This window comes from Papilio machaon, chromosome 14 (genome assembly GCF_912999745.1).
Source record: "Papilio machaon chromosome 14, ilPapMach1.1, whole genome shotgun sequence".
NCBI lineage: Eukaryota > Metazoa > Arthropoda > Insecta > Lepidoptera > Papilionidae > Papilio > Papilio machaon.
Window position 1 is genome coordinate 6,126,095 of NC_059999.1, and position 25,305 is coordinate 6,151,399.

At 33.4% G+C, this 25,305-nt stretch overlaps 1 protein-coding gene across 1 annotated transcript; it reads right to left on the reverse strand.

The window, feature by feature from the left end:
• Positions 1-855: 855 nt before the first annotated feature.
• On the reverse strand, positions 856-23,693 carry LOC106708436 (transcriptional regulator ATRX homolog). The gene is made up of 29 exons (XM_045681118.1): positions 20,426-23,693; positions 19,964-20,046; positions 17,888-18,096; positions 17,226-17,338; positions 17,023-17,069; positions 16,562-16,762; positions 16,318-16,423; positions 16,106-16,198; positions 15,694-15,834; positions 14,823-14,939; positions 14,440-14,606; positions 13,984-14,147; positions 13,718-13,855; positions 12,896-13,071; positions 12,214-12,335; positions 11,363-11,486; positions 11,211-11,282; positions 10,364-10,499; positions 9,894-10,071; positions 9,089-9,201; positions 8,728-8,836; positions 8,448-8,619; positions 7,413-7,625; positions 6,506-6,665; positions 6,065-6,195; positions 5,405-5,489; positions 5,173-5,312; positions 4,610-4,786; positions 856-1,319 (listed from the first exon to the last, which is right to left on the reverse strand). The coding sequence occupies exons 1-28, from the start codon at positions 23,501-23,503 to the stop codon at positions 4,610-4,612; spliced, it is 6,765 nt and encodes a 2,254-aa protein (XP_045537074.1). The 5' UTR covers positions 23,504-23,693; the 3' UTR covers positions 856-1,319.
• Between the last annotated feature and the right edge of the window lie 1,612 nt (positions 23,694-25,305).

The following is a 25,305-nucleotide window of genomic DNA, read 5'->3' on the forward strand; positions in this document are numbered from 1 at the left end:
AACTAATTCTGGCATTGACACCACATTGATGGCAGTGACACCACAGTGGTGGCAACAACACCAGGCAGTGACCACATTGGTGTCAATGACTGTGAAAGTGTTAAGCTCATTGAAAATACCATTTTAGCTTTTTTCTCATCGAAATGAAAGTTTACATTTGAGATTCAAAGTGCTATTATGAATTTTGATATTATACAAGTGCTTTTATCTTATATAAGTATAAATTTTTAACCCATTGTTAAGTGCATGCCTTAGGCTTTCGCTATATGTAAGCTAAAAATTTAATTTATATTCTGGAGATTCTTGATATGTGGCTTTTTACTTTAGGTAAAAGTTTTTATTTTATAAACCACTATATCATTGAGTGAATCAACACAAAATAAAGTTAAAACTTAGATTACAAGTACATCTTTTAAATATTAGAACTTTGTAATATATTTTGTAACTAGCTGTCGACCGCGACTCCTTCCGCGCGATATTAGAAAAAAAAAATGAAGTGCCTATATGTTTTTCCAGATTATATTCTATATGTATGCCAAATTTCGTCGAGATCCTTTGATCTGTTCTTAATATACTTTCTAACAAACATCCATCCATTCCTCCATCTATATCCCAACTTTATGCATTTATAATCTTATTAAGATTTCTTTTAAGTTTTAACTTTATTAAGCATAGATTCCTATAAGATTAAGTTATGGTTCCACTGCGCATAATACAAATACACCATTTCATATTTTGGGGGATAAAATAATGAATTTTTCACCATAACTATATCAAAGAAAATAATTTTAGTAAATAACACTAATTATATTGGCTTCTGTCTTTTATCTTCCACTGATAAAAATTTATAATAAAAAAATATTTAAATATATTTGCGCAGTGGAAACAACAAACTGTCTGCCTTATTGTATGTAGGTTTTGACTGACTTGTCATTAGTATTGACACATGTCTCTGTTCTTTCAAAAAGAATGTGAGATGTCAATATGTGTCAAAACAAGTAACTGCAGTCGAAACACACAGAAATACCGAGAATTTCCAACATAAACGAAAACATATTCTCTCAATCATTTCAAAGATAATAAAAGGGATCCCAATATATTTTTGTGATTTAACCAGTGGAAATTCAGTTAAAGAGTGTTTGAATTTTTTCAATCAAGACAATTCACCAAAGAGATTCATGATATGTGTAGTTGTAGCGTAAGCCTATGCATGTCAACACTTGCACTTCACTGAGAGAGTTCATTGTTCACTTGCTATGAGCCACTTCGCTCCACACAACACTATCACACACTGTACATGTTCACTATACACTGATCATCTGAAAATAAAAAGATAAATGTATACAATTACATCATCATCAGCTCACTATATGTCCCCACTGAGGGGCTCGGAGCCTACCCCAAGTTAGGAGTGACTAGGCCATAGTCAACCACGCTGGCCAAGTGCGGGTTGGTTGACTTCACACATATCATTGAATTTCTTCTCAGATATGGGCAGGTTGTATCACGATGTTTTCTTTCACCATAAGAACGTCGGATAAATGTACATATGTAAATCGAAAAACACATTGGTACATGGCGGGATTCGAACCCAGGACCTGCAGATTGCAAGTCAAGTGCTTAACTCCTGAGCCACCGACGCTCTTTACTACAATTACATAATCAATACGATTTCAAATTATTGTTAATAAATTTTGTAATTATCTTCTCTTGTTTGATTGAAACTTCAAGACATTTTGATTACTATATTTAAATTTCACTAAAATTGTTGGATCGAATAACAAAAATAGCCGACTTCAAAACAAAAAAAACTATCTCAAACAAAATGCGCTCAAAAGTAACTTAAAAAAAACAATTTCAAACAAAATGCACTCAAAAGTAACGTAAAAAAACAATTTCAAACAAAATTCACTCAAAAGTAACATAAAAAAACAATTTCAAACAAAATGCATTCAAAAGTACCATAAAAACAATCTCAAACAAAATACACTAAAAAGAAACAAAATAATGTCATGAAAACTTCTTTCTTTCTTTCTTTTCTCTTTCAAAAACCCTCTAAACTCTAAAGAAAGTTCTCTTCTTTCTTGTAACATGTCTATATTGTATAATTATTGTTATTTCGCAGTCGGTGTCGGCCGATGTAAATAGGTGACATTTTATATTTGAGATGTATTAGACATACTTACGTTTATGTCCCTACTTTGGCCGAAACCGACTCCAAAATAACAATAATTATACAATATAGACATGTTACAAGAAAGAAGAGAACTTTCTTTAGAGTTTAGAGGGTTTTTGAAAGAGAAAAGAAAGAAAGAAAGAAGTTTTCATGACATTATTTTGTTTCTTTTTAGTGTATTTTGTTTGAGATTGTTTTTATGGTACTTTTGAATGCATTTTGTTTGAAATTGTTTTTTTATGTTACTTTTGAGTGAATTTTGTTTGAAATTGTTTTTTTACGTTACTTTTGAGTGCATTTTGTTTGAAATTGTTTTTTTTAAGTTACTTTTGAGCGCATTTTGTTTGAGATAGTTTTTTTTGTTTTGAAGTCGGCTATTTTTTTTTCTTAAAATGTTTGTTTTATTTCTCAATTTTTAGTGAATTTGAAGTTTAATTACAAATTTCCTTAATACGTATAAGGACATAAATAAGACAAATAAAGAAAAGGACTTTCCTATTTAATATGTGTGTACTTCAATTCAAAAACTAATTTAGAATACACCAGATAACCACTTATCCTTTAAACAATGAAATAATTATAAAAAACGGTATACAAATTGAAAATTAACGAACTAATACATCGTAGCGTGCCTTTAATTTTGTCCAGCCGCGCGCCGCAGTAGCATTTTTCGAATGCGCGTAGTTTGTAATAATTTAATATCTTCCAAACTATTGATCAGAATTACATAGTTTAAAGGCTAATGTAATCTGCATTTAATACTCTAGCCATCAAACATATTTATTTGGATAAGGATTCATATCGAATATAATATAATAGCGCCGTAAGCTTACGACGCTGTTTTTCGTGTGCAATTTAATCGAAGTTTGTTCATAATAACATGGTTTTTGTGAGACATCCATAGATGATAGATATATGCCACCTGAGACTTTTATTTAGCAAATTTAAGGATCTATAATTACTCGATACATCATTTTAATGTAGGTCATATAGTTTGACCTACGTAAGCCCAGAAAGCAAATTTGTGCTATTCATTGTAACGCGATGTAGCATTTTTCGTTTCCGCGTAATTTTATTCTTACGATATCTCCTAAACTATTAGACAGAATGATATAGTTTCAATTGCAAATATAATCTACATTTAATTCTCTTGATAATGAACATATTTATTTACATAAGGGTTAATACTGAACTTGAATAATAGCGTCGGAAATAGGGCATGAATTTAATTAATGTTTCTATAGAAAAAAATGGTTATTGTGAGAAAACTATAAAAGATAGATATATGCTATCGCTGACTTTTATTTAGCACATTTAAAGAGCTACAATTCGCCATACATCATTTTTATGTAGGTCCTATAGTTTAGCCTACGTAAGCGCTGAAAGCAAAAATGTCCCTAATTTCCGCAACAAATTTTGAAGCTATATTCAAAATCTACTAGTCTTCTAGTTATTTAAAAAAAAAAACAAAAAAATGGGACCCACCTGCAAGCACTTCCTTTCGATTAAAATAATTTTTATCAAAATCGGACCACCAGGGGCCGAGTTTCGCGGTAACACACATAAAAAAAAAAAAAAATACAGTCGAATTGATAACCTCCTTCTTTTTGAAGTCGGCTAAAAAACGCATTTAGACTTATACTTTTATTAATCACCATACAAAAAGTGTCCGACAATTATAGCGTGGGAAGAAGTGACAGTCAGTGACCAAAGAGTAATTAAAATAACTTGAGAGGTGTGTTGGGACACCCGGATGGAACGAAGTTCCTTTCTATTAATTAGTGAAGGAACCAATGTTTATTCTATGAATAAAAAACTTAAGTCTTCACAAGAAGTACATTTTGTTTCTATGAATTTTCGTTATATATTGTCACGTCGTTGCCATGGTGAAGTAGCGCTCATTCGTCGTTAACATACTTACTATAGCAAAAAGTGTCGTGACAACTTTTCGTAAGAATTTTTTCCGTCTAGCCCCCTTTCACAACGCGCGATAAGGAACTTCGTTCCAAAAAATCACTGGCATTGGGTACTTGCTTATTGAGCCTACAGACATTACTTGTTAAAACCTCTACAGCAGTAGTATAAAGTGTTTCAAATAAGAATGGACATGATCTTTCAACAAACAAGAAAAATACAGTGATATCATCTTCCTGCCCGTCTCCTGAGTTGGCACACTTACTATCTTTTATTCTTGATCAGTAATTCACTTTCAGCTAATTTATCCATATTTTCTCTACCTTTAAAAAGTACAGATTTCAACCAAAAAACTATCTAAACACTACTTTCGAAGTAAAATTTCAAAAACCATTGTTCTAACAGTTTTTTTTATTTGATAAAAAATAACGAAACATCACGATATGTATCTATTTCATGAACATTCTTACTCAAAAAGCACTATCAAGAGAGTATACATATTGAGCAGAGTGTACTGACCTAGTCGGAGTCTGCGAGATTGACGACATCGGTGGTAGGAGGTGGCCTCGAGAGTGGCGGACGTCCGCGAGGTCTGCCGCGCTCACCCAGCATTATCTCCCGCGCCCTCTGCTGCTGCAGCGCCATCGCCACAGGGTCACGACTGCCGAGACCTCCAGCGTAGTACTTCGCACCCATCTACATATACATATAGGATACATCATATTGATAAAGTATTTCTCGGGTATAATGGCGGCTCTTGACTTCGCGAGAGTCGCTGCGCAGAACACAATTTTAGATGTAAAGTGGTGAGGGCACTGAGCAGTGCGCAGACGACTTTATGCCGCTAAAATATTTGAGAATATATAAGAATACTACAATGACTATTCAATATATGGTCGTATGATGGAAACGCATATATTACAAGATAACATTATGATTAAAAAACGCCGCTTGAATAAGTTAAGTTAAGTTAAGTTTGCTTTAAGTACACTAAAATCACAAATATGATCTTTTAGTACAAAATAAAAGAAATTATTTTAAAAGTCAATTAAAATTCGACTTGAGAGATTCTATTAACTCACGCCCTGTTGCTGTTGCACCATTTGCTGGAGGCGCATCTGCTGCTGCTTCTGCTGGCGGAGCCATGGCGGCTCATACTGCAGCCCACTGGAGCCACCCAGAGCACCAGCGCCTGCACCACCCGCACCACCAGCACCACCACCTGCGACCATTACATATATACACAGTTGTCCAATGTGTACAAGTGTGTAATGTGTACAGAAAATGTATCTATTAAAAATATTTTTCACTCACCAGGATTCATAACGGGGTTCATCATTCCTGAATTCATCATTCCGGGCGGAGCGTACTTGTATAATTCACTCATTTTCTGCATCAGCTGTAATATATCGGATAAAATATTAATCTTAAGTATTCATAATATACAAAATAAATAAAAAAACATTCCACATTCAGCAAATTAAATAACTACATAACAAATAAAATATGAGAACATAATTTTGAATACATTTCTAGCATTGATTTTTCATTTCAAGTGTTAAAAAATACTACAAAAACGTTTGAAAAAATAAATAATATAAAGTTACAACTACGTAGACATAAAAATTTACTCAGAAATAAACATAAAGTAGAAAATATTTGAAAAGGAATAAAATTTGACCACACTATTTGGTCACTAACAAGATACATGCATACAGAGATACGATGGCGCTTAGCAAAAATATTAACACTATCACAGCCACTATGACTTTCAGGAAGTGAAATTAGCAAAGCCTGTGGCATTGAATGTGTTAACAGCACAAATATGGACTGAAACTTACGCCATAATCATATCCACCGAACATCTGTACAAATAAATGTTTGTATTTAAAAAAAAATTAAGACTATTAAAGTTAAGGAAGTTGTTGTATGCATCAATTTTCCTTTAACCCTTACACTGCTGAAATAACTTACCCCGGGATTAGTGTTATATATGAGAGGTAACAACTCCTGTATCCGGCTCTCGCTGACGTTATCTTTGCGCAGCATGGCGTCCAGCGCCGCGTACGCCAGCTGTTGCTGTTGCTGCGCCAGTAATCCAGGCACTGGAAACATACAGGGTGTTACTAGAAGATATAGAATGCTTTTGGACAGTATGATAGTAACTGGAATTAGTTATATTTCGTCTCACAATTATCACAAAATAATTTAAAAAGTGAAACATGGCAGACATGTTTTTATTTGACGATCATCTGTTTATTTTCGGCGTTTGATTGAATTTTGATATATATAGGAGAAATAATACAAATTAGCTGTTAGGATGTAGTGGGACAAAAAGGTATGCGGGAAAATCAACTGCAAAGCGAACAGCTAGTTTATTTTTTAATGAAAAATATCAAGGCAGGCGATACTAACTCATTCCATTAGGCATGGGCCAGGCAGCGGGGAAGGGAGCAGGCGGCGGACGGTTCTTCTCATTCTCAAAGTCTTCCCAAGCGGCCTTACGTTCCTCCTCACTCAGCGTCTCCTCCTCTTTGTTCTCCAACAGCGAGTCATGCTCGTGATATTTGTATATCTGAAAAATATATAAATTACATTTTCTTAACTAACTTTTTCTTACTTAAGTGGGATAAATACAAGATGAAGTGGGAAGCTAATGGGGAGTTAAACTGAAAGCTATAAGTAGGTGGCGGTAACTCCAAGAGTGGGCTGTTGTTAATGTTTATATTCTACATTGTAGTGATTAAAAATGCATTCCCGTTTTCATTATATTGTAATAAAAAAATAATTTGTGAATATATAAATTATTCGAGTAAAATTTGATGTAAGTCTTTGTATAAAATAAATTGTCTTCTAAATGCTGCTGTTACTCTTGATCAGAGATTCCCAAAGGGGTCGATATCGAACGTAAAGCATTGCTAATTGTCACTCTGTCTTCTTCTATTAAACTAAGTCAGAATGAATAATAATAATAATAATAATCTTAAAAGTAGTTAATTTGGCCATGAGGGTCTATGGTAACGGTTCATTTCGGAAAAGAGTGTCACTTGTTCAAAATAGTTCCTGGTATTGATCATGCTGAAAACTATAGTCAGTGAAATGAACAAACCAGATTAATCTCTGCAAATTATAAACGACACAAGTTGAAGAACGATTTTTTTTTTTTTAATAAAAAACAGAAAAACAAGCAATAAGAATGAAATAAGTAATAGAACAGACCATGCCAAAAACTACATCAGCTATCAAAAGACTTCTTTGCAGTCAGCAAAATAAAGATTTTCTCCCCATTTAAGACTGTAGTTATATTTGTTTGTTTGTGTACCTGTGCGTCGTGTTCTCTCAGCAGTTCGGCAAATAGCCTGTCTTTAGGTAGAGGTGGCAGGGGACGGGGCGCAGGCGGCCGCGGCAAGAACTTGTATAACTCAGCGAGGTCGTTCTCAGCATAATGCCGGTCTATCTGCTGCTCGTCAATAACACGCTTCGATATCGCCTGCTTCGTCACTTGACGCTCGTAGATCTTTTCTTCCATCGTACCCTAGAATAAAAATAAACTAGTGGTCGCATTTTCTTAAAAGAAAAAACATAAAAATCAACTTTTGTCATAAAAATCGTCAAATATCATTTTCATCTGTTACTGAAATTTCCTTAAAAAAAATGGGGAACTAAGTTTGGGATTAATAATCATCGAGACAATATAACATTGTGAAATATATGAGAATTGAGAGATTTCTGGAAGATTTTTTTTTATAACATGGTGGCAAACGAGCAAGCGGTCACATGAATTCGCCGAAATGGCGAAGCGACCGCTGCCCATAGATAGACATTCGCATTTGCAATTGACGAAGGAGGGGACGCACAAAATGAGAATAACCTTCCTATGCATCTCCTCCTCCATCAAATCCACATCCTTTCCTTATAAGAAAAGGGTGGGAAGGGAAAGAGGATTTAAATTAGGCCTCCGACACCACACTCATCAGACTGCACTTGGAATTACTTCCACTTGAAGCCTGTCTTTTGTGAGGTCGTGGTATTTCAGTGAGTGAGGCCAATTCGTACAACTAATGTTGTTGTTGCTGGTGTACCACTGTTAAATTCCATTTCCGATTCCGTTTCAATTCACACTTTAAGAAAAATTCAAAATCTACTAGTCTTGTAGTAATTTAAAAAAAATGGGACCCATATGCAAACACTTCGTTTCGATTAAAATATTTTTTATCAAAATCGGAGCACCATGGGCGGAGCATCGCGGTAATACACATAAAAAAAATACAGTCGAATTGATAACCTCCTTTTTGAAGTCGGCTAATAAGACCAAAAGACATATTATTTTAATCCAATATAATATAAGGGAGCTTACCATAGCAAGGAACCTGTATACATAGCATGGCTTCTTCTGCCCGAAGCGGTAGACGCGGAAGATGCTCTGAACATCGTGCGAGGGATTCCAGGAGACATCGAATATGACAACACGATTCGCTGCCACCAGATTGATGCCAAGTCCACCAGCGCGTGTTGATATAAGGAACAATCTAGAAAATATATACATAATTATTCTTAATTTTAAGGAGTATTAAGGAAAATTTAACGAACTACCTTCCTCTTAAGAAGCTTAGGGTGACATATAGTTAGTAACTCACCTAGCCCTAGGATTGTCTTCCCTGTTGAAGTTCTTGCACCATATGGATCTATTCTCACAGGATATAGATCCATCTAGCCTGAAGTAATCTATACCTGGAGACCATGATCCTGTACATTAAAAATAAGACATTTTTTAATGATAGGTTAAGTATTTACGCATGTTTTTTTAAACATAGATTAGCCTATGTGTCATCTATACCAAATTTCAGATCCATGCAGCCTTTCTGGATGGAAGGTACTAACAAACATCCATCCATCTATTCAAACTGTGACATATATAATAAGAAAAGAGGAAATATATGTAGAAAATTGCAATCCATTTGATGGCATTTTAACATAATGATATGAAAATAATCTTACCCACATGGCCGCCAAGTTTCTCATCAATTCGACCCTCTTGTGTAGCTTCATCTACCTTCGCTAAGAAGTGCTCGATCAAGTCCAATGAATATAAAGATTGTGAGAATACCAATCTATGAACAATAACAAAAAAATATATATTTAAGGGACAAAAAGAAAAAAATAAAGTGGATCAAAAATGACATCCATTTTAAACTAATATTGCGACCCCGGGGTTTCGTCGCACCTCCTTGGACTTTTATATTTATTTAATTTTCATATTTTTAAAAATCTTCTTTTTGTCATTCATTAAATTTTTGACGTTTTGTTTTATATGTTGTTCGCATTTTTCAAGTTGTGTCTTTTTATATTAAACTAGCTTTTAGCCGCGACTCCGTCCGCGCAGAATAAAAAAAATGCACACAAGATAAAAAAGTTCCTATGTCCGTCTCCTAGTTCTAAGCTACCTCCCCATCAATTTTCAGCTAAATCAGTTTGACCGATCTTGAGTTATAAATAGTGTAACTAACACGACTTTCTTTTATATAGATTATTGCAAAATTAATTGTGAAATTTTATTCAAGTCCCGCATCATTCAACTAAATATAAGAACGTTTTCATGTTTTATTTAAACTAACGATCGCCCGCGACTTCTTCAACACAAAACTAAAAAAAAGCGCATAAGTCCGTGTGCATCATCATCCCGTCAAAGTCGCATCAAACTCGGTCCAACTGTTCCGGAGATTATACGGAACAAACGCGATCTTACAGACATACAAACATTACAATTTTATTAATATATAGAGATTATGTTTAATTTACTTACAGTTTGTCTCCGATGGCCTCGCACTGTCGCAGTATATCAAAGAGCAGCACCAACTTGTGTGAGTTGCGCATATCCTCCAGCTCATCGTCTGACACCAACTTCACCCACCACTCTGTCGGGTTCTCGTTCTTCTCCTCCAGCATCTCCACTGACTTCTCGTCCTCTTCTAGTTGTTCCGCTGTTCACCAGAAACATGTAAATAAACACTTAAGCCAATAACTAGTTATTATATGAAACTAAAATCTAAAAACACTCTTCGGGAAACATTTTTTTAAAATAGGATTTATTCCTGACTGTAATTAATTTTTCTCCAATTATACGAAAAGTGTTGACTTATTCAGATAAATAGACATTTCCATATTGTAACTTAGCTATTTATTTTTATATTTTAGCAGATTTTTTGATTTACTAAAACAAGTTGTATATCAAGTTATAATTGTACTTAAGCATATAAATAAAAAAAAACTTACTTGGATTAGCTCTGGTGCCACGTCGCGTAGTCACTTTACTTTTCCCTTTCTTAGCGGCTTTCTTCTTTTTGCTCTTCTTATGGCTGTCGTCACTCGCATCCGAATAGTCTTCTGAAGATTCAGCCGTTGAACTTTCCTAAACAAATATTAGCAAATATCAAGATTTTTGATTAAAAAGTACATGTTGGCAAATAGAATTAAAAAAATATCCAATATATTTCAATGACATTGGATTTATTCAATCCAAATATCTGCACATTTTTCCACCGAAGATGCCTACTTTATTTTTTTTATTGGTTTGAAACAGATTACAAAATCATTATACTGGGGGAATCAAAATGTGATCCAATAGAAAAAATTAAATACAGCAATTAAATTTTATAACTAGCTAACGCCCGCGACTCCGTCCGCGCGCAGTTAAAAAAATCTGAATATGGGTATGAAAAATACATGTTGGCCGATTCTCAGACCTACTGAATATGCTCACAAAATTTCATGAGAATCGGTCAAGCCGTTTCGGAGGAGTACGGGAACGAACATTGTGACACGAGAATTTTATATATACGTTGAGTTTTTGTTGACTTCTCAAATATAACTCACTAGCTGTCGCCCGCGACTCTGACCGTGCGAAATTAGAAGAGAACTTAATTTGTAGCCTATGTCTTTTTTTAGACTATGCTCTATATCTGTGTCAAATTTCATCAAGATCCGTTGAGCCATTACGGAGATACTTTCTAACAAACATCCATCCATCCATCCATACATTTAAACTTTTGCATTTATAATATTAGTAAGATTAGATGTTTATTTATTAACATGTTTTGATATTAATAGAATCAAAACTTACATCTGGTGTGGACTCATCATCAATGAAGTCAGCGAGAGATCCCTCTGAATCTTCCTCTTCTTCCCTCTCCCTCTGAAAGATTTTTTAAATAATTAATAGAAACATATTATCATCCTCTCATAAAAACTAGAAAAAAAAAACTTTTTTTTTACCTTTTTCTGCTGCATAATTTCATATCTCTCCGAGTTATATTTGAGCACCAAAGGATGTGTCCATATTCTTTGCAGCGACTGGAAGTCAGGGAACAGAAATCCTGACGACTTTCCGGGTAACGGTCTGGAATAAAATTGAATTTATTTTTACTATGATTTAATGCATTTATAAGTATATATACATAAAAATATTAGTTTTGTAGTGTTACATTAATAAATTACTGAACACATTTTGATCAAACTTTGATAGGATTCTTAGGTTTATTTTGTAAAAAAATCTTAATAAGACAAAGATATACAGTCAAAACCGTTGATGGCGTCATCGTTTAGAACAACATACCGGTTAAATTGACCAAAATCAAAGGTCCTGGCTGAATGTTATTACATATCTTTCCTATTAATACCTGTCACCGGTTGTTACAACTATCGGTTTTTACGACTCAATATTTGTAGTCCCTTCGATGTCGTTATAACAGATTTTGACTGTATTTTGGTTACACTCGTTAAAACTTTTTTTGGTCACATTATTTAGAATTTTAACTTTGCATTGTCAACTTTCGTAACTAGTAGTTAAAGTTAAAAAATTTAATATGTCCATGGCTCTTCCAAATAAGGGCTAATGTGCAAATTGACAATTTTACAGGAGAGACTTTCAAAGTTACAACCATATAGGAAAAGATGCAACATAGGCCCTTTTACTTTAGAAAAATAAACAAGTTCATACATGTAAATGTGTTTGTGTTTACCGCATGATGTTAACTAGATTAAGATGTAGCTTTAAACATAAAAAGTGAAAATCATCAATTTGTTACTTAGGCCCTTATACATAGGAGCCATCGATGTTATTGTACCTTCTAGAGTAGTTGTCTAGATAATGTTGATACAGTTTAATCTGAACTTCAGACAGCGTAATGAATAGTACATATTCATGCTTCGGAGGCAGGAAGGGCGCCAGCACCCCGTAGTCTCGCCTCTGGAAATTTGACATTTTATAATTATATTCTACTTGTTTTGATTAAAAATGTAAACAAATAAAAATATTTTTTGGTATAACTTTAAAATATACTTCAATGTTTGTTTTTTGACATAATAAATCAAATATTGCATAATTTTCAGAAATATTAGATATTTATTAACAACAATTCGACAATTTCGATTTATTAATTTTGGTAATCTTTCCTTTCACGCCCTTTTCTTATTAGGAAGGGATGGGAAGGGGAAATATACTCTTTCTGGGCGTCCCCTTTCCGTTGATTAAAGGTAGGCAACGCATCTGTATTTGCGGATGTCTATGAGCAAAGGTCACCTCGCTATTTCGGCGAATCCAGGTGGACATTTGCTCGTTTGTCACCTTTTGTTATAAAAAAAACATATCTAATAAGGTGATGATTCCAAACAGTTAAGCTACTTTTCTCAGCCAATCAATCGGCAACACTAATTTCATCTAAGAAAGTTACAAAAGTGTAAAAATTAACATTAATTTTAAAATCACGACAAATAGTTTCGTTATCGTGTTTCAGTAGTGGTCTATACCTGTACAGCGCCATCTAGCATCTTATGTAGGACATGCGAGCGTCGCTTCATGATGCGTATGTCGTGCTCTGTGGAGTCAGTGTACTGTCCATTGGTGATGGGGTTCACGAAGCGGTTCAAGTACTCGTTGTACTTGCCCAGAAGGTTCGGTTTCACAAACTGTACCATACAGTAATCTAAAAACAGAATTATACGGATAACTAGCTGTCAAACGTCCGTGCGATTTAAAAATAAAACTTAATTAGTCGGCTATGTGTTCTTCCACACTATGCTATACATGTATGCCAAATTTTATCGAGATATGTTGAGCTGTTTTGGAGATAACTTCAAACAATCATCTGTCCATCTATCCATCCATCTAAATCTGTGATTGTCAAACCTATTTCTTTCACCGCCCCCTTTGAAAATCCATTATATTTCAGAGCCCCCTAATTTTTATTCAGCCCTAAAACTTAAAAACCACGATTTCATTACTTTTATTAATTTCAATGCCCCCCATTTTTTGGGCCCCTTATCGCCCCCTCCTAGGTTTCAAACGCCCCCAAGGTGGCGTTATCACCCACTTTGGAACACTGATCTAAACATTCGCATTTACTTTTACTTTAATTACTGTTGCCGAAGTTAATTTTTCTGTTCTAGTATGACTTGAGTGCCCCTACAAGTGTAAGATAAGGCTTTTACTAAATCAGAATAAAACTCTAGCCCATTGGTAAGCCACATTAAGAACCTTTCTTTGCGTATTTTTAATTACTTTAAATATTATTATAATAACTGGAAAGAGGAAAATAATTAATTTAATCTTAAATTCTTTTCAAATCTTACATTCTTTAAGGTTGTTCTGCAGCGGTGTGCCGGTGAGAACGATGCGGCGCAGCGTCTTCACTCTATTGATGGACTGCGATAGGCTCGTCTTCTCGTTCTTCAGCAGGTGACCCTCATCGCATACCACCATATCAGGACCTACCATAAATATAAAAACATCTACTCAATCCCTATCAGGCGTAAAGTACACTAAAAATCTCATACTAGTCGCAAATATTCGTGCTAGGCTCACTGAATAATGTCCAGTTTTATTGTACTAAACGTACCGGGGTCAACGAGGCTCTCCTGGAAGGTCTTGAGCATCTTCTTCTTGAACTTCTTAGAGTTGTCTGCGGAGAGGTTGCGGAACATCTCATAGCCGAGTACGCATACACCTCCGCTCTCGTACCACTGCTGCAGCTGGTACGCGCGCTCAGAATTCTGCTTGTGCCTACAAATATACAAGAAATATTCATCATGGATGTAGCTGTATGCGTCAAGAAAATAACCAATCAAATTGTCAGAGTTATGGAGGTCATATTGCTTTGTATGGTATAGGCTTTGTATTGTACAAGGATATCTGAACTGGTGAGAGAGGAGCTGCTATCATGGTTGCTTCTGTCAGAAAATATATAAAACCTACTTAGACATAGAAAATTTAACAAAACATCTTGTGACATTTTTTGACATTGACAGGTGGAGATTATTTTCTATAGTTGCGGCTGCAAAAATAATTCTCTTACCTAGAAAGTTCATAAACATCAACTTCACTCTCCCTTTCTGCGTGTTTTAGCCACATTCTAAACTCGTTGACCCAGTTAAGTACAGTCGACAGCGGACACACGACCAGCACACGGTTTACGCCTGTTAAGTCATTGTGGGTCAGCAGAGTGTGTGTTAGAGACACCACCTGTAAACAAGAAATAATAGATTAACTGCCACTCACAAACTTTTTCTCACACTAAAAATCTAAATTTGAACTTCTGCTTTTTAATTGATTTTTTTTATTTACAACTATTAGCATAAAAAACAGTGTATTTTTGATAATGTTTACCTTTACAAATTAATCGCGTTAAAGCAGTTAACATTAGTAATACTTGATTCAATGAAAGTTTTGTTTAAATACCTGCAATGTCTTCCCGAGCCCCATACAATGAGCTAAAATACATCCCGAACCCTTGTTCTTTTTGATCCGTTTCACACTCTCAAAGCAGGCATCCCACATGAATTTGATGCCATTTGCCTTAAACAAAAAAAAAAGTATTTTTTAATAAACCGTCAATTTTTTTTTTGAAAAACATATTTTTGTTATAAATTGCAAAACTCAGTGCTGCTTAGTGCCAATTAACTCTGAGTGGAAATTATTTATGATGGTACTCATTAGTATTTCATCTATCCATATTAATGTAGGTCTGTGGTTTCTGAACGAAAAAGAATATTAGATGGTTAAGATTGAGATGCATGAACGATTGATTGAGAACGAGATGGATGTATGAGAGCAAAAGGGAGTGAGTTGAGTTGGAAAGACGGAAGATAAGACGTGTACGAGAAGTGTTTTAATCTATATATATAAAAGAAAGTCGTGTGAGTTACACTATTTAAACTTCAAGAACGGCTGAATTGATTTGACTGAAAATTGGTGGGCAGGTAGCTTAGAACCAGGAAACGGACATAGGATAATTTTTACCCCGTTTTCTATTTTTTATTCCGCGCGGACGGAGTCGCGGGTAAAAGCTAGTTTACAATAGTGAATAAATCAGTAAGTGAAGAGAAATCTTCTGGAGTGTCTGTAATGTCGACAAAAAAAAATATATTTCATACACGTGATGTATTTCTGTTGCTGAAACGAAAAACGATTTTTTTCTAATTTTTGTCCGTTTGTTCCAGATTATCTGGACCGATTTTCGAAGGTAGCTGATGTTTACAGGCATATTATAGGTTACTTTTTTTAAATTCTGCACTGACGTAGTAATTATCAACAATAACTTTTGTTTTACCTGATGTGGTTTTAATTTCTTAACAAGTCCTCTGTCAACTTCAATAAGCGGCTCCTTAGTTTCAGGATCAAAGTCCAGCACAACCTTCTCTAGTTTCACTTCATCTGGTTTCCCGGACTCATCAAATTGCATATTATTGTACTGAAATATTTAAATACATACATTTGATTAAAACATCAATGATAATATTAGCGAAAATATTTTTTCTAACTATGGATTCTGTTGAAATGATTGAAAAAAAATATCGGTTCCTTTTCTCTATGAAGAATATACAACAATATTTTTCGATACAAATAAACTTACTTATTTTTTGGATTGTAATAAGTTATTTCTCATTTTTTTTCGACAGTGGTATGTGTGTGTTACCATAACATGTGACTTTATTAACTTTTTTCTAATAAGACAAACTCACCAGCTTTTGGCGTTCAGCGATTCGAGCGATCCTTTCCTTCTCTTCGCGAGCTGCCTTTTTCGTTGCTTCCTCTAGTTGATTTTTACCCATTACCTATAAAAATAATATATTAACGTATCAAATTATATGATTTTTTTAGCGAAAATGTGATAATTTACTTATTTTCTGTGTTTTTAAATTACCAAATAATCTTAAATATAATGTAAATTTACCTTACGTATGTTCTTTCTGCCGTGTTTATTTCTACCCTCATTTTCAGTGTCCGAATCGGATTCCTCGGTGTCGTCTATATTTTTAATGCGGCGTCGTTTCTTCTTCCTGTATTTTTAATGTTATTTTTAAATATGTACCATAATAAATAAGAAGTAAAAATCTCGCTCTACTACTTTACATAGAAATAGCTCATAAGAGACCTCATAGATCCCACTCCAGCAATTTAGAACCCATGGACCTTACCCGCTTTCTACAGAGGAATTATCATCGCTATCAGCTGGTTTCTTCTTCCGTTTCTTCTTCCCCTGTGGCTCTGATCCGTCATCTTCTGAGTCCTCGAAGTCACTCAGCTTGTCACGGGCGCGGTCCCGCTCACGACGTCGCGATGACCCCGCCTCTGAGTCCGACGAGATTGCTAAAGCTTTACGACGTCTTGACTTCAGTCTGTATTAGAGGAATAACCAGTATTAGAAATTGTTGAATTTATTAGTAGAATGGGGGCTATAGATACAATGAGAGATATAAATAAGTGAAGCTTTTGAGTATAAATGATCTAATACATTATAGAACTCTTATACTAAACAATCTAGACTCTCGTAGTGACCACTTATTGACTCTTAGTATTGCAGTACTTAGAAATATATTACAATGAGAAAATTTATAGAGAAACTAAACACGTTTTCGCTTTAAAATAAATTGCTTACTTTTCATCTTCTGTTTGATCATCATTGGCTTCTAAATTCTTTTCATCCTGGAAAAAAATAAAAAAAAACCTTACTAAATTCTGAATATACCCATGTTACCCATATATATGTATACCCATATATGTTATGTTCCATATAATATGTTATATTATATGGAACAACTGCTATATTTAATTTACAATGATATAAAAAAAAATTGATACCTCTTGTGATTTATTATTACGCGAGCTAGAAGAATCACTATCTTCCAATAAGTCAGCTTTAGCGAGATGCACTCCATCTCCATTGAGAGCAGACATTGATACTGTTGGTAGTTCTGTAAAAACATTACATAAAAAACATATTTTTTTATAACCTGTCGCACGCAACTCCGTCCACCCTTAATTAAAAAAAAACGTAATAAGTTGTTTATGTGTTCTTCCCGACTATGTTCTACATCTGTGCCAAATTTCATCAAGATCCGTTGAGCCGTTCAGGAGATACCTTCAAACAAACATATTCCATCCATCCATCATTCTAAACATTCGCGTTTATAACATTAGTAAGATTAATTAAAACAAAAAAAAAAATACAAGGATAGTAGCAACTTTAATATTCATTCCATTACTAATATGAGGTATGAAAATTCCAACTTACTAACAATTAACCTTTTGACTGCCAACGAAATTAAAACTTTATATGTATACATATACAGCATGATACACTTAATACTTTTAGGATTAGTATGCAAGTATGAGGTGACATGTTCATATTTTTTAATACAGCAAGCGGAGGACCACATACTGAAGCATTGCAGAATGCCTGTATCCATGGTCCTGCATGATGATGCTATGATACCTACTAAAAACTGTTAAAATCACTGTACCTTCGACCTCCTCCTCCAAGACCTCCTCGCTGCCAGCTAGTGAGGCGGCGTCCGAGCTGGTCTCCGCCTTGAGAAGGCTCTCGGTATCGATGCGGGGCACTTTCGGCATCTCGTCCTTGTCCTTATTGCTGGGCTTAGACGCACTGCCCGCGCTCTCCTCAGACGTACGCCGACGTCGCGACTTATACAAACTCTTCAGATTCGTCAGTCTGGAATACACACACACTTTAGGTATTTCTTTCATATATCGTAGGTTTTCACTGGCTTTTTTTTTATAGCAAAATTATTATATTAAATTCGTCTAAATAGCGAAGTGACCATTGCCCATAGACATCTGCATTTACAGAGGCTAGGCCTTTTATTGACAGAGAAGGGGTTGCAAAAAACGAGTATATTACTCCGATCCTATGCCTGATCTTTTCTGCCAAATCCACCTTTCCCTTTCGTATTAGAAAGGTGGAAGAGGGCCAAATTTAGAACTCCAGCACGCACACTCATCAGACGAAACGCGGAATTACTTCCACTTCACGCCGGTCTTCTTTGTGGTCGTGGTATTCCACCAATGGAGCCGACCAGTTCAAACAAAAGATGTTATTGCGGGCTCTACCACTATTTAATAAAAAAAATATAAAAGAAAACAAAACACTACGTTTTAAACACATGTTTCGATAGTCGAAAAGTACTGTATTAATATCAACAAACTCTAAGTGAATAAAATAAATAAGAATTAAATCTATAATTAAACGTTAGTTTAAACATACTCTAATAGGTGTGCAAGTTAATATAAAGTTATATTATAAACCAAAAAATAACCAATTTACGATGCCCAGATTATGACTGAGGAAGTTCACTGATTATAAATGCTAAAAAAGCTCAAATAATAAAACTAAATTTTCATAGTAAAGCATCACTCACTTTAAAAAAAAGCAGATTATTATATTTCAGCGAATTAATGGCAACTAAGCTACTAATATAGGAGTTCATTTTACGTCTAAAATCAAACATTTTAAATCACAAACAAAGAGCCATGCAAATATAAAAGCAAAAAGATAGATAGATAGTAATAAATAATAAATAGTAATAACCCCCTTAACTGTCCAATCACAAAAAATTCTAAGTTTAAACTATGAATAATAAAAAAACCAATTGTGGATTGAAAAGAAAACACTTTGATTCAATTCATTAAAGTTTATTAAAGTTATATGTCTATTTAAAGTTGCATTGTACATAAATCTGTGAAAAATAGCAAAAAATACAAACTTTATCCACATCTTTATGCGTATAATATAATGATAGTATATAATAAAATAAACAAACTATCAAAAAACTTGTATAAAAGTATCTTATACACTAATAGTCAAGCACTTGAAAACAAAAAAAAAAAATTTAGATATCTCTTGAACTATTTTAATTTAACTCCTACAACCAATGTACTTAAATTTAAATTTTACACCAAATTTACATATCTTATTATTGCACACTCGGGAAATATTCTAACGACCTTAAATATATGTTTTATAAGTGACTACGTAATCATATCTAGTGTAGCTTGTATTTTAATATACTTAATTAATAACAAAAAGAACAAAAAAAAAAACAGAATATATCTTGTGCTCCAAAATGATTTATCAAGTACTAGCTTTTACCCGCGACTCCGTCCGCGCGGAGTAAAAAAATGCACACAAGATAAAAAAGTTCCTATGTCCGTCTCCTAGTTCTAAGCTACCATCAATTTTCAGCTAAATCAGTTTAACCGATCTTGAGTTATAAATAGTGTAACTAACACGACTTTCTTTTATATATATTATCAAATATTATGAAAATTTAATACCAATGAAAAAATAATCTCCTCTATTGTAAATATGAAATAAACTTTAATAAGTAAAGAGGTAACATCATTACAAACTAAGTGTATGTATCCATTTAAGTATGATTTAAGTGAAATTTTTATTTTTATTTTATTGTAAATGGGCAGTTAATTGGGCTTTACAGTTGAAATGACAATTTTTGATGTCATTTCACAGTTATTTAATTTAAACAAATATCACATATCCCTATAAATAAATAAATATTTACCTATCAACGACTTTGTCATTTATATCTTCAGCGTCTGAATTTTGACTGCTGCTACTGCCCACTTTAGTACTAGTACCGTCCATCTGCAATTAGGTATATTTAATTTTTAATGAAGCCCTCATCAGATCTAGATTTTTACTTTTTTATGATATGATATGAATAAATGGTTGAACTAAAAGTCAGAAATATCGTTCTCAATTGTGATACAACTTTCTGTTAAACTATACTGAAAACTGAAGTCTGATCGTACAATCGAATTTACTGTAGTAACAAATGTATTATATATAGCTCTCTTATTTACCCTTAAGAAATTGGAGATAACAATAAAAGAGTTATAGATGTGTTAAGACAGTTCATGATAAAGTAACTTATGTTTTATTATAATTAATTTTTCTATATTATTTGTATGGCTATTTACAATATATGAAATATATTTCCAAAGTATTATAACATAAAGCGAACCTTGCGGATAGAGGAGTTAGAATTTTCTTCGTCACTATTCTTGCTTCGTTTTATCTTTCTTTTCTTTCGAGATTTCGTTTCCTCCTCTGAATCGGAATGTTTCTTTTTTCTAGACTTGTTCATTTTCCTTCTTAATGATAGATTTATATCTTTATCAGTACTTGAGTCCGAATTATGTTCCATTCTGTGTTTTCTATTGTCTTCAGATATCTCTTTAAGTAGGGAATCTTTTACTTCTTTTAAAGCATTTTTCAATTGCTCATCCTCCGTATCTGAACTTGATGAATATGTTAGCAGCATTTTTTTAGCGCGCATATTTTCCATGATACGTTTTCGTTTTGACTTCGGTGGTGTATCCATTTCACTGCCTTTTCCTTTTTGTGATTTCAATGGAGAACAATCTGAATAATCATTGAGTAATGATGATTTTATTTGTTCCTGTTCTTTATCAAGTTGTTTTGGGCTCCTTTCATTGTCATTTATTTTTTGTGAAACTGATGAAGCATCAGAATCATTTAAAAGTGATGATTTTATTTGCTCTGCATTAATATTTGTACCTTCTTTACAACTACTTTTTTTTGGAGAAGATGAATGTTCACTGTCTAATGAATCATTCAATAATGATGATTTTATTTTCTCAGGATCATCACTAAGATGTGGTGATGTGTTTTTTTCATGACTACCCTCTCTTTTATGTGAAGTTGATGAAGCACATGAGGAATCATCAAGTAACAATGATTTTATTCTATCTGTATCATTAGGTTGTGATAATGCATCTTTATTATTTCTATGTCTTTTTTGAGAAGTAGACGAGTCATTTGAGGAATCATTGAGTATTGGAGATTCGATAATTTCCCGGTCAACTGTTGAGTTTGGTGATACACATTTTTCATTATTAGAGGAACTATTTGGTATAGGTGATTTCACTTGTTCTGACTCTCCACAGGATGCTGATGAATTTTTATCTTTAGTATCCCTCTTTTTTTGATAGCTTGGAGAATTATTTAAGACATTGTTGGGTAATGGTATTGGATTGTCTGAGTTTTCTGTTGTTTTCACATTACCTGAATCTTCATCTGAAGAATTGTTCAATAATGATGATTTCACTAGCTCCAGGTCTTTATTACATTGAGACGAGTCCTTGTTAGATTCGTAAATATCTTCTGTAGGACTACATTGTGAAGGTGATTTAGAGGGTTCTAAATTTTTATCACAGTGAGTTTGAGAATTATCATCATTGGTCTCACTATCTTTTTCAGCTATTTTTTCTAAAGTTTTCTGTTGCTTATCAGAACTTTCAACTGTCTTTTTTATTTGTAAATCTGAGTTCTCTTGATTTTTACTTAATTCTTTATTAGGGCCAGAAGTGTTCTCAGGAACGTCATTTGTATCTGAATCACTATTATCAAGTAAAGCTTTTTTCACATTTTCTGTAAGTTCTAGCAAATCTTTAGTTATTACATTACTGTCAGTTATATCGAAATGACTTGTTGAGCTTAATTGACTTTTGCCTAAAACTGATACCTGAACATTGGATGTTTTTTGCGAACTTTTATCAACTTCTTGAAGTAAAGCTTTTTCACTATTACATTCTTCTATTGGCTTTTCCGCACAAGTTTCTATAGCGAAAATAATAGACTTACCCATTGTTACTTTACTTATTTTATAAGTTTCCAAAAATTCTAAAGAAAACTTTGGTAATCTTTGTAAATTTATAGAAAATTCTTTAGGTTTGAATGACTTCACTTTCCTTTTTCGTTCCCTGTATCTTTCTTTAGCTAAATCTTGCTTGCTTACATATTTTCTATCAGGTTTATTTTTAATTTTACATTTACCTTTTCTTTTTTCTAAATTTTCTTTAGTCTTACTTTTTAATACTATCTCATCTCCATCATCATTTATTATAATACAATCATCTTCCTTTGGAAGTACTAGCAACTTATTTATATCAACACATTTTATAAAAACTTTATTTGAACTTTCTGCTAATTCTGTAGAAGCCTCTGTTTTATTGCTTTCGTTTTCTGCTGCATCAGATTTTTTAACTAAATCTGCACATTTTTCCTTTGTAGATTCATTATTACTACAAATTACCTCTGATGAACTGTCCAAACATATTTTTGAAGTGTTACCATCATTTATGTTCGTACTATTGATGTTTTCTTCAAGATTTTTATTTCCTTCCTCATTTTCACTTTCTGAACTGTCACTTATAATACGTGAATATTTTCTCTTTTTCTTTGCAGTTTTACTTTTTTGATCATCGTTATTATTGATATTACCACACTGTTTTTTCTCACACATGACTGTGCTTGTCTCAGCATTTTCACAAACATTGTTAGTGGATCTTGGACTTGATTTATCTAAATTGTCTAATTGATTACTTGATGTTGAATTTTTATTTGTGGCTTTTTTATTCTTGGGATCATAAACTTGAGACTCATTTTTTTCCAAGTCTCTCTCAGAAATAACATTTCCATCACAAACATGACTAGATTTTATTGATAAGCTCTCTGTGCCATTACTTTCTGATAACTCTAAACTGACACTTTTACTATCGTCTTCATTTTTTGTATTTTTTAAAACATCTTCAGAGAGTTTTATCCCCTTAATATTTTTTTTATTTCTTCGAAACAATTTGCAATCAATGTAAACTGGGTACTTTTCTAACATAGAATAGGGCATAGCTTCTGCAACAACTTTTACGGACATATAATGAGCAAATGAAATTTTTTTCCGAATTTTGAGTTCTTTTGATGCATACTCAAAATATTCATATTGTACTTTCGAGTCACTTAAACGGCGAGACGTTTTAGTGCCGGCACTTTGCGAAACAGCAATTTGCGATAAAAGATGTTTTACACCGGTTTCCACATTTTCGAGAGACTTTTTTGATAACTCACAAATCAATAACACTTTATTGGCGGCTTTCTGAACAGCGTGTGTATTCTTTAGCAGACTTTTTCTTATTTTCTTCTCTCTTAAATTATCAGTGCGAACTTTTAAATTGGAACCAAGTTTGGATAAATATTCCGTTGCTTCACATAATACATCACAAACAGGTAGCGCGTCCGCCATTTCAGGATTATTTCAATTTTCATTTAGCGTATAATACTACATGTGCGAGGCACATTGATCAAAAATAATTTTTTTCTTCAACACTGGATTAGAATAATGTTTAATAAACAAACACGAAGACGAATAAATCGTCAAAAACTATCCAGAAATAGGAGCATTGTTCACAGACATCAAAATGATTCTTTGGCGCAAAAATGAAATTGTGAAAAACCATAGAATATAAATGTTTGTTACATTTTCAATGAGTGCAGAAAAATGTTATTTTTCTAAGTGGTGTATAAAAAGAATGATTAAGAAAAGAATGCTTTTAAAAAATTTTGAGTTATTAGTTGCAAATAAATTAAGAACCATCTACTAAATTCCACGTTCCAAGTCAATAACCACGAACGTCTGCGTGATGAGAAACGTCTGTTTCGCAAACCTTTTCAAATTGGTCGCGTAATACAAAATCACTACAGTCATAGTGTCTATATAACAAAATAGCGGCAATAGTACGTATATACATACATACACTTTGTATTATTATGCGATATTTCAAGCAGAATTTTTTTAATTTTGGGAATATAAATCAATACATCGTTCAAAGCATTTTATACGGATGTTATTACAATTAGTGACAAGCACAACGGTACACTATAGGAAAATAAAAAAATATCAAAGTATCAATTTTTTTGTACTTGCCTTTCATGTAAATGGCTGATGTGTGGTTTTACTGGGTTTGGTCTTAAAAACTGATCTTAACTGGTATTGTTGAACATCATCGTAATATATTGTGGAACTTAAACATTAAAGTAAAGTCATTTTATACTGTTAGACCGAAAAATCGGCGAATTAAGCAAGGTAGGTAAACTATCCAAAACAGTCGTGAAAAAGTACCATAGACTGCTATAGAGGGAAGCACAGTACCTATAGCTTTCTGCTTCAAGCAGAAAAGAGAAAAGGACATTATGAACTTTAAAATTACTGAAATTCTGAATTAGAAACAAAAAGTGGAAGCTTTTTCTGAATCAGTTATAGTTAATTGTTTAATAAATTAGAATTCGTTTGAGTATTAAGATCGAATTTATAGTTTATTAATATATTGTGGCGGCTGTCTATTAAAATTCACTTGTAGGAAGTTTAACGAATATAGTTTTGGTAATTAATGTCTATTTCACTTGTGGAAATGCAAATATAAATTATCTTCTGTTAAAAATCTCTTAAAGTATATATTGAGTGACATATGGCATTTAACACACAAAAAATCAAGTTGCCAAATACAAATAATGACACTTGACACTGACGTTTAATCGTCTATTTCAATATTTTTCTTCGATTACAAGAATTAAGTTGTGTAACGCCACATTAAATTTATTTAACCATGATAGCTCGGTTGTGTTTGAGAAGGAATTTGAATGGCGCGGTTATCCGTTATTACAACCAGGGTCCAGGTCAAAATCTTGGGTCAGGACCTTCTGCTACTACTCCAAGTGAAATTAAATCAGATGTGCCTGGACTTAGTGCTGCGGTAATTCTTCCTACAGCAGAACCAGTCGGCCCAGGAGTTGATCCAACCAAGAACGGACCTTACAAAGTTCCTGAGTACTTTTGCTACGACAGTACTAGTTTCTTTGAAGCTGAAATTGAAATGGCTAAGTTCAGATTACCACAACCCTCTGCGGTGAAGAAATAAGCTACCATTGTTATTGAATTAGTCTGTAGTAAAGTATTAAATTTTTTGCAGTCTTGATGTGTTCTTTTTTTAACTAATAAATTTTCTAAGTATAATTCAAATATAAACTCAAAAGAAAACACATTTGAAA

Coding starts and splice junctions, on each gene's coding strand:
- LOC106708436 (XM_045681118.1), bottom strand. CDS start 23,503: ATGGCGGACGCGCTACCTGTTTGTGATGTATTATGTGAAGCAACGGAA. Junction 17,339..17,887: donor CTTGGAGGAGGAGGTCGAAG/GTACAGTGATTT, acceptor ATGTTTTTACAG/AACTACCAACAGTATCAATG. Junction 13,856..13,983: donor GGAGAGCCTCGTTGACCCCG/GTACGTTTAGTA, acceptor TATTTATGGTAG/GTCCTGATATGGTGGTATGC.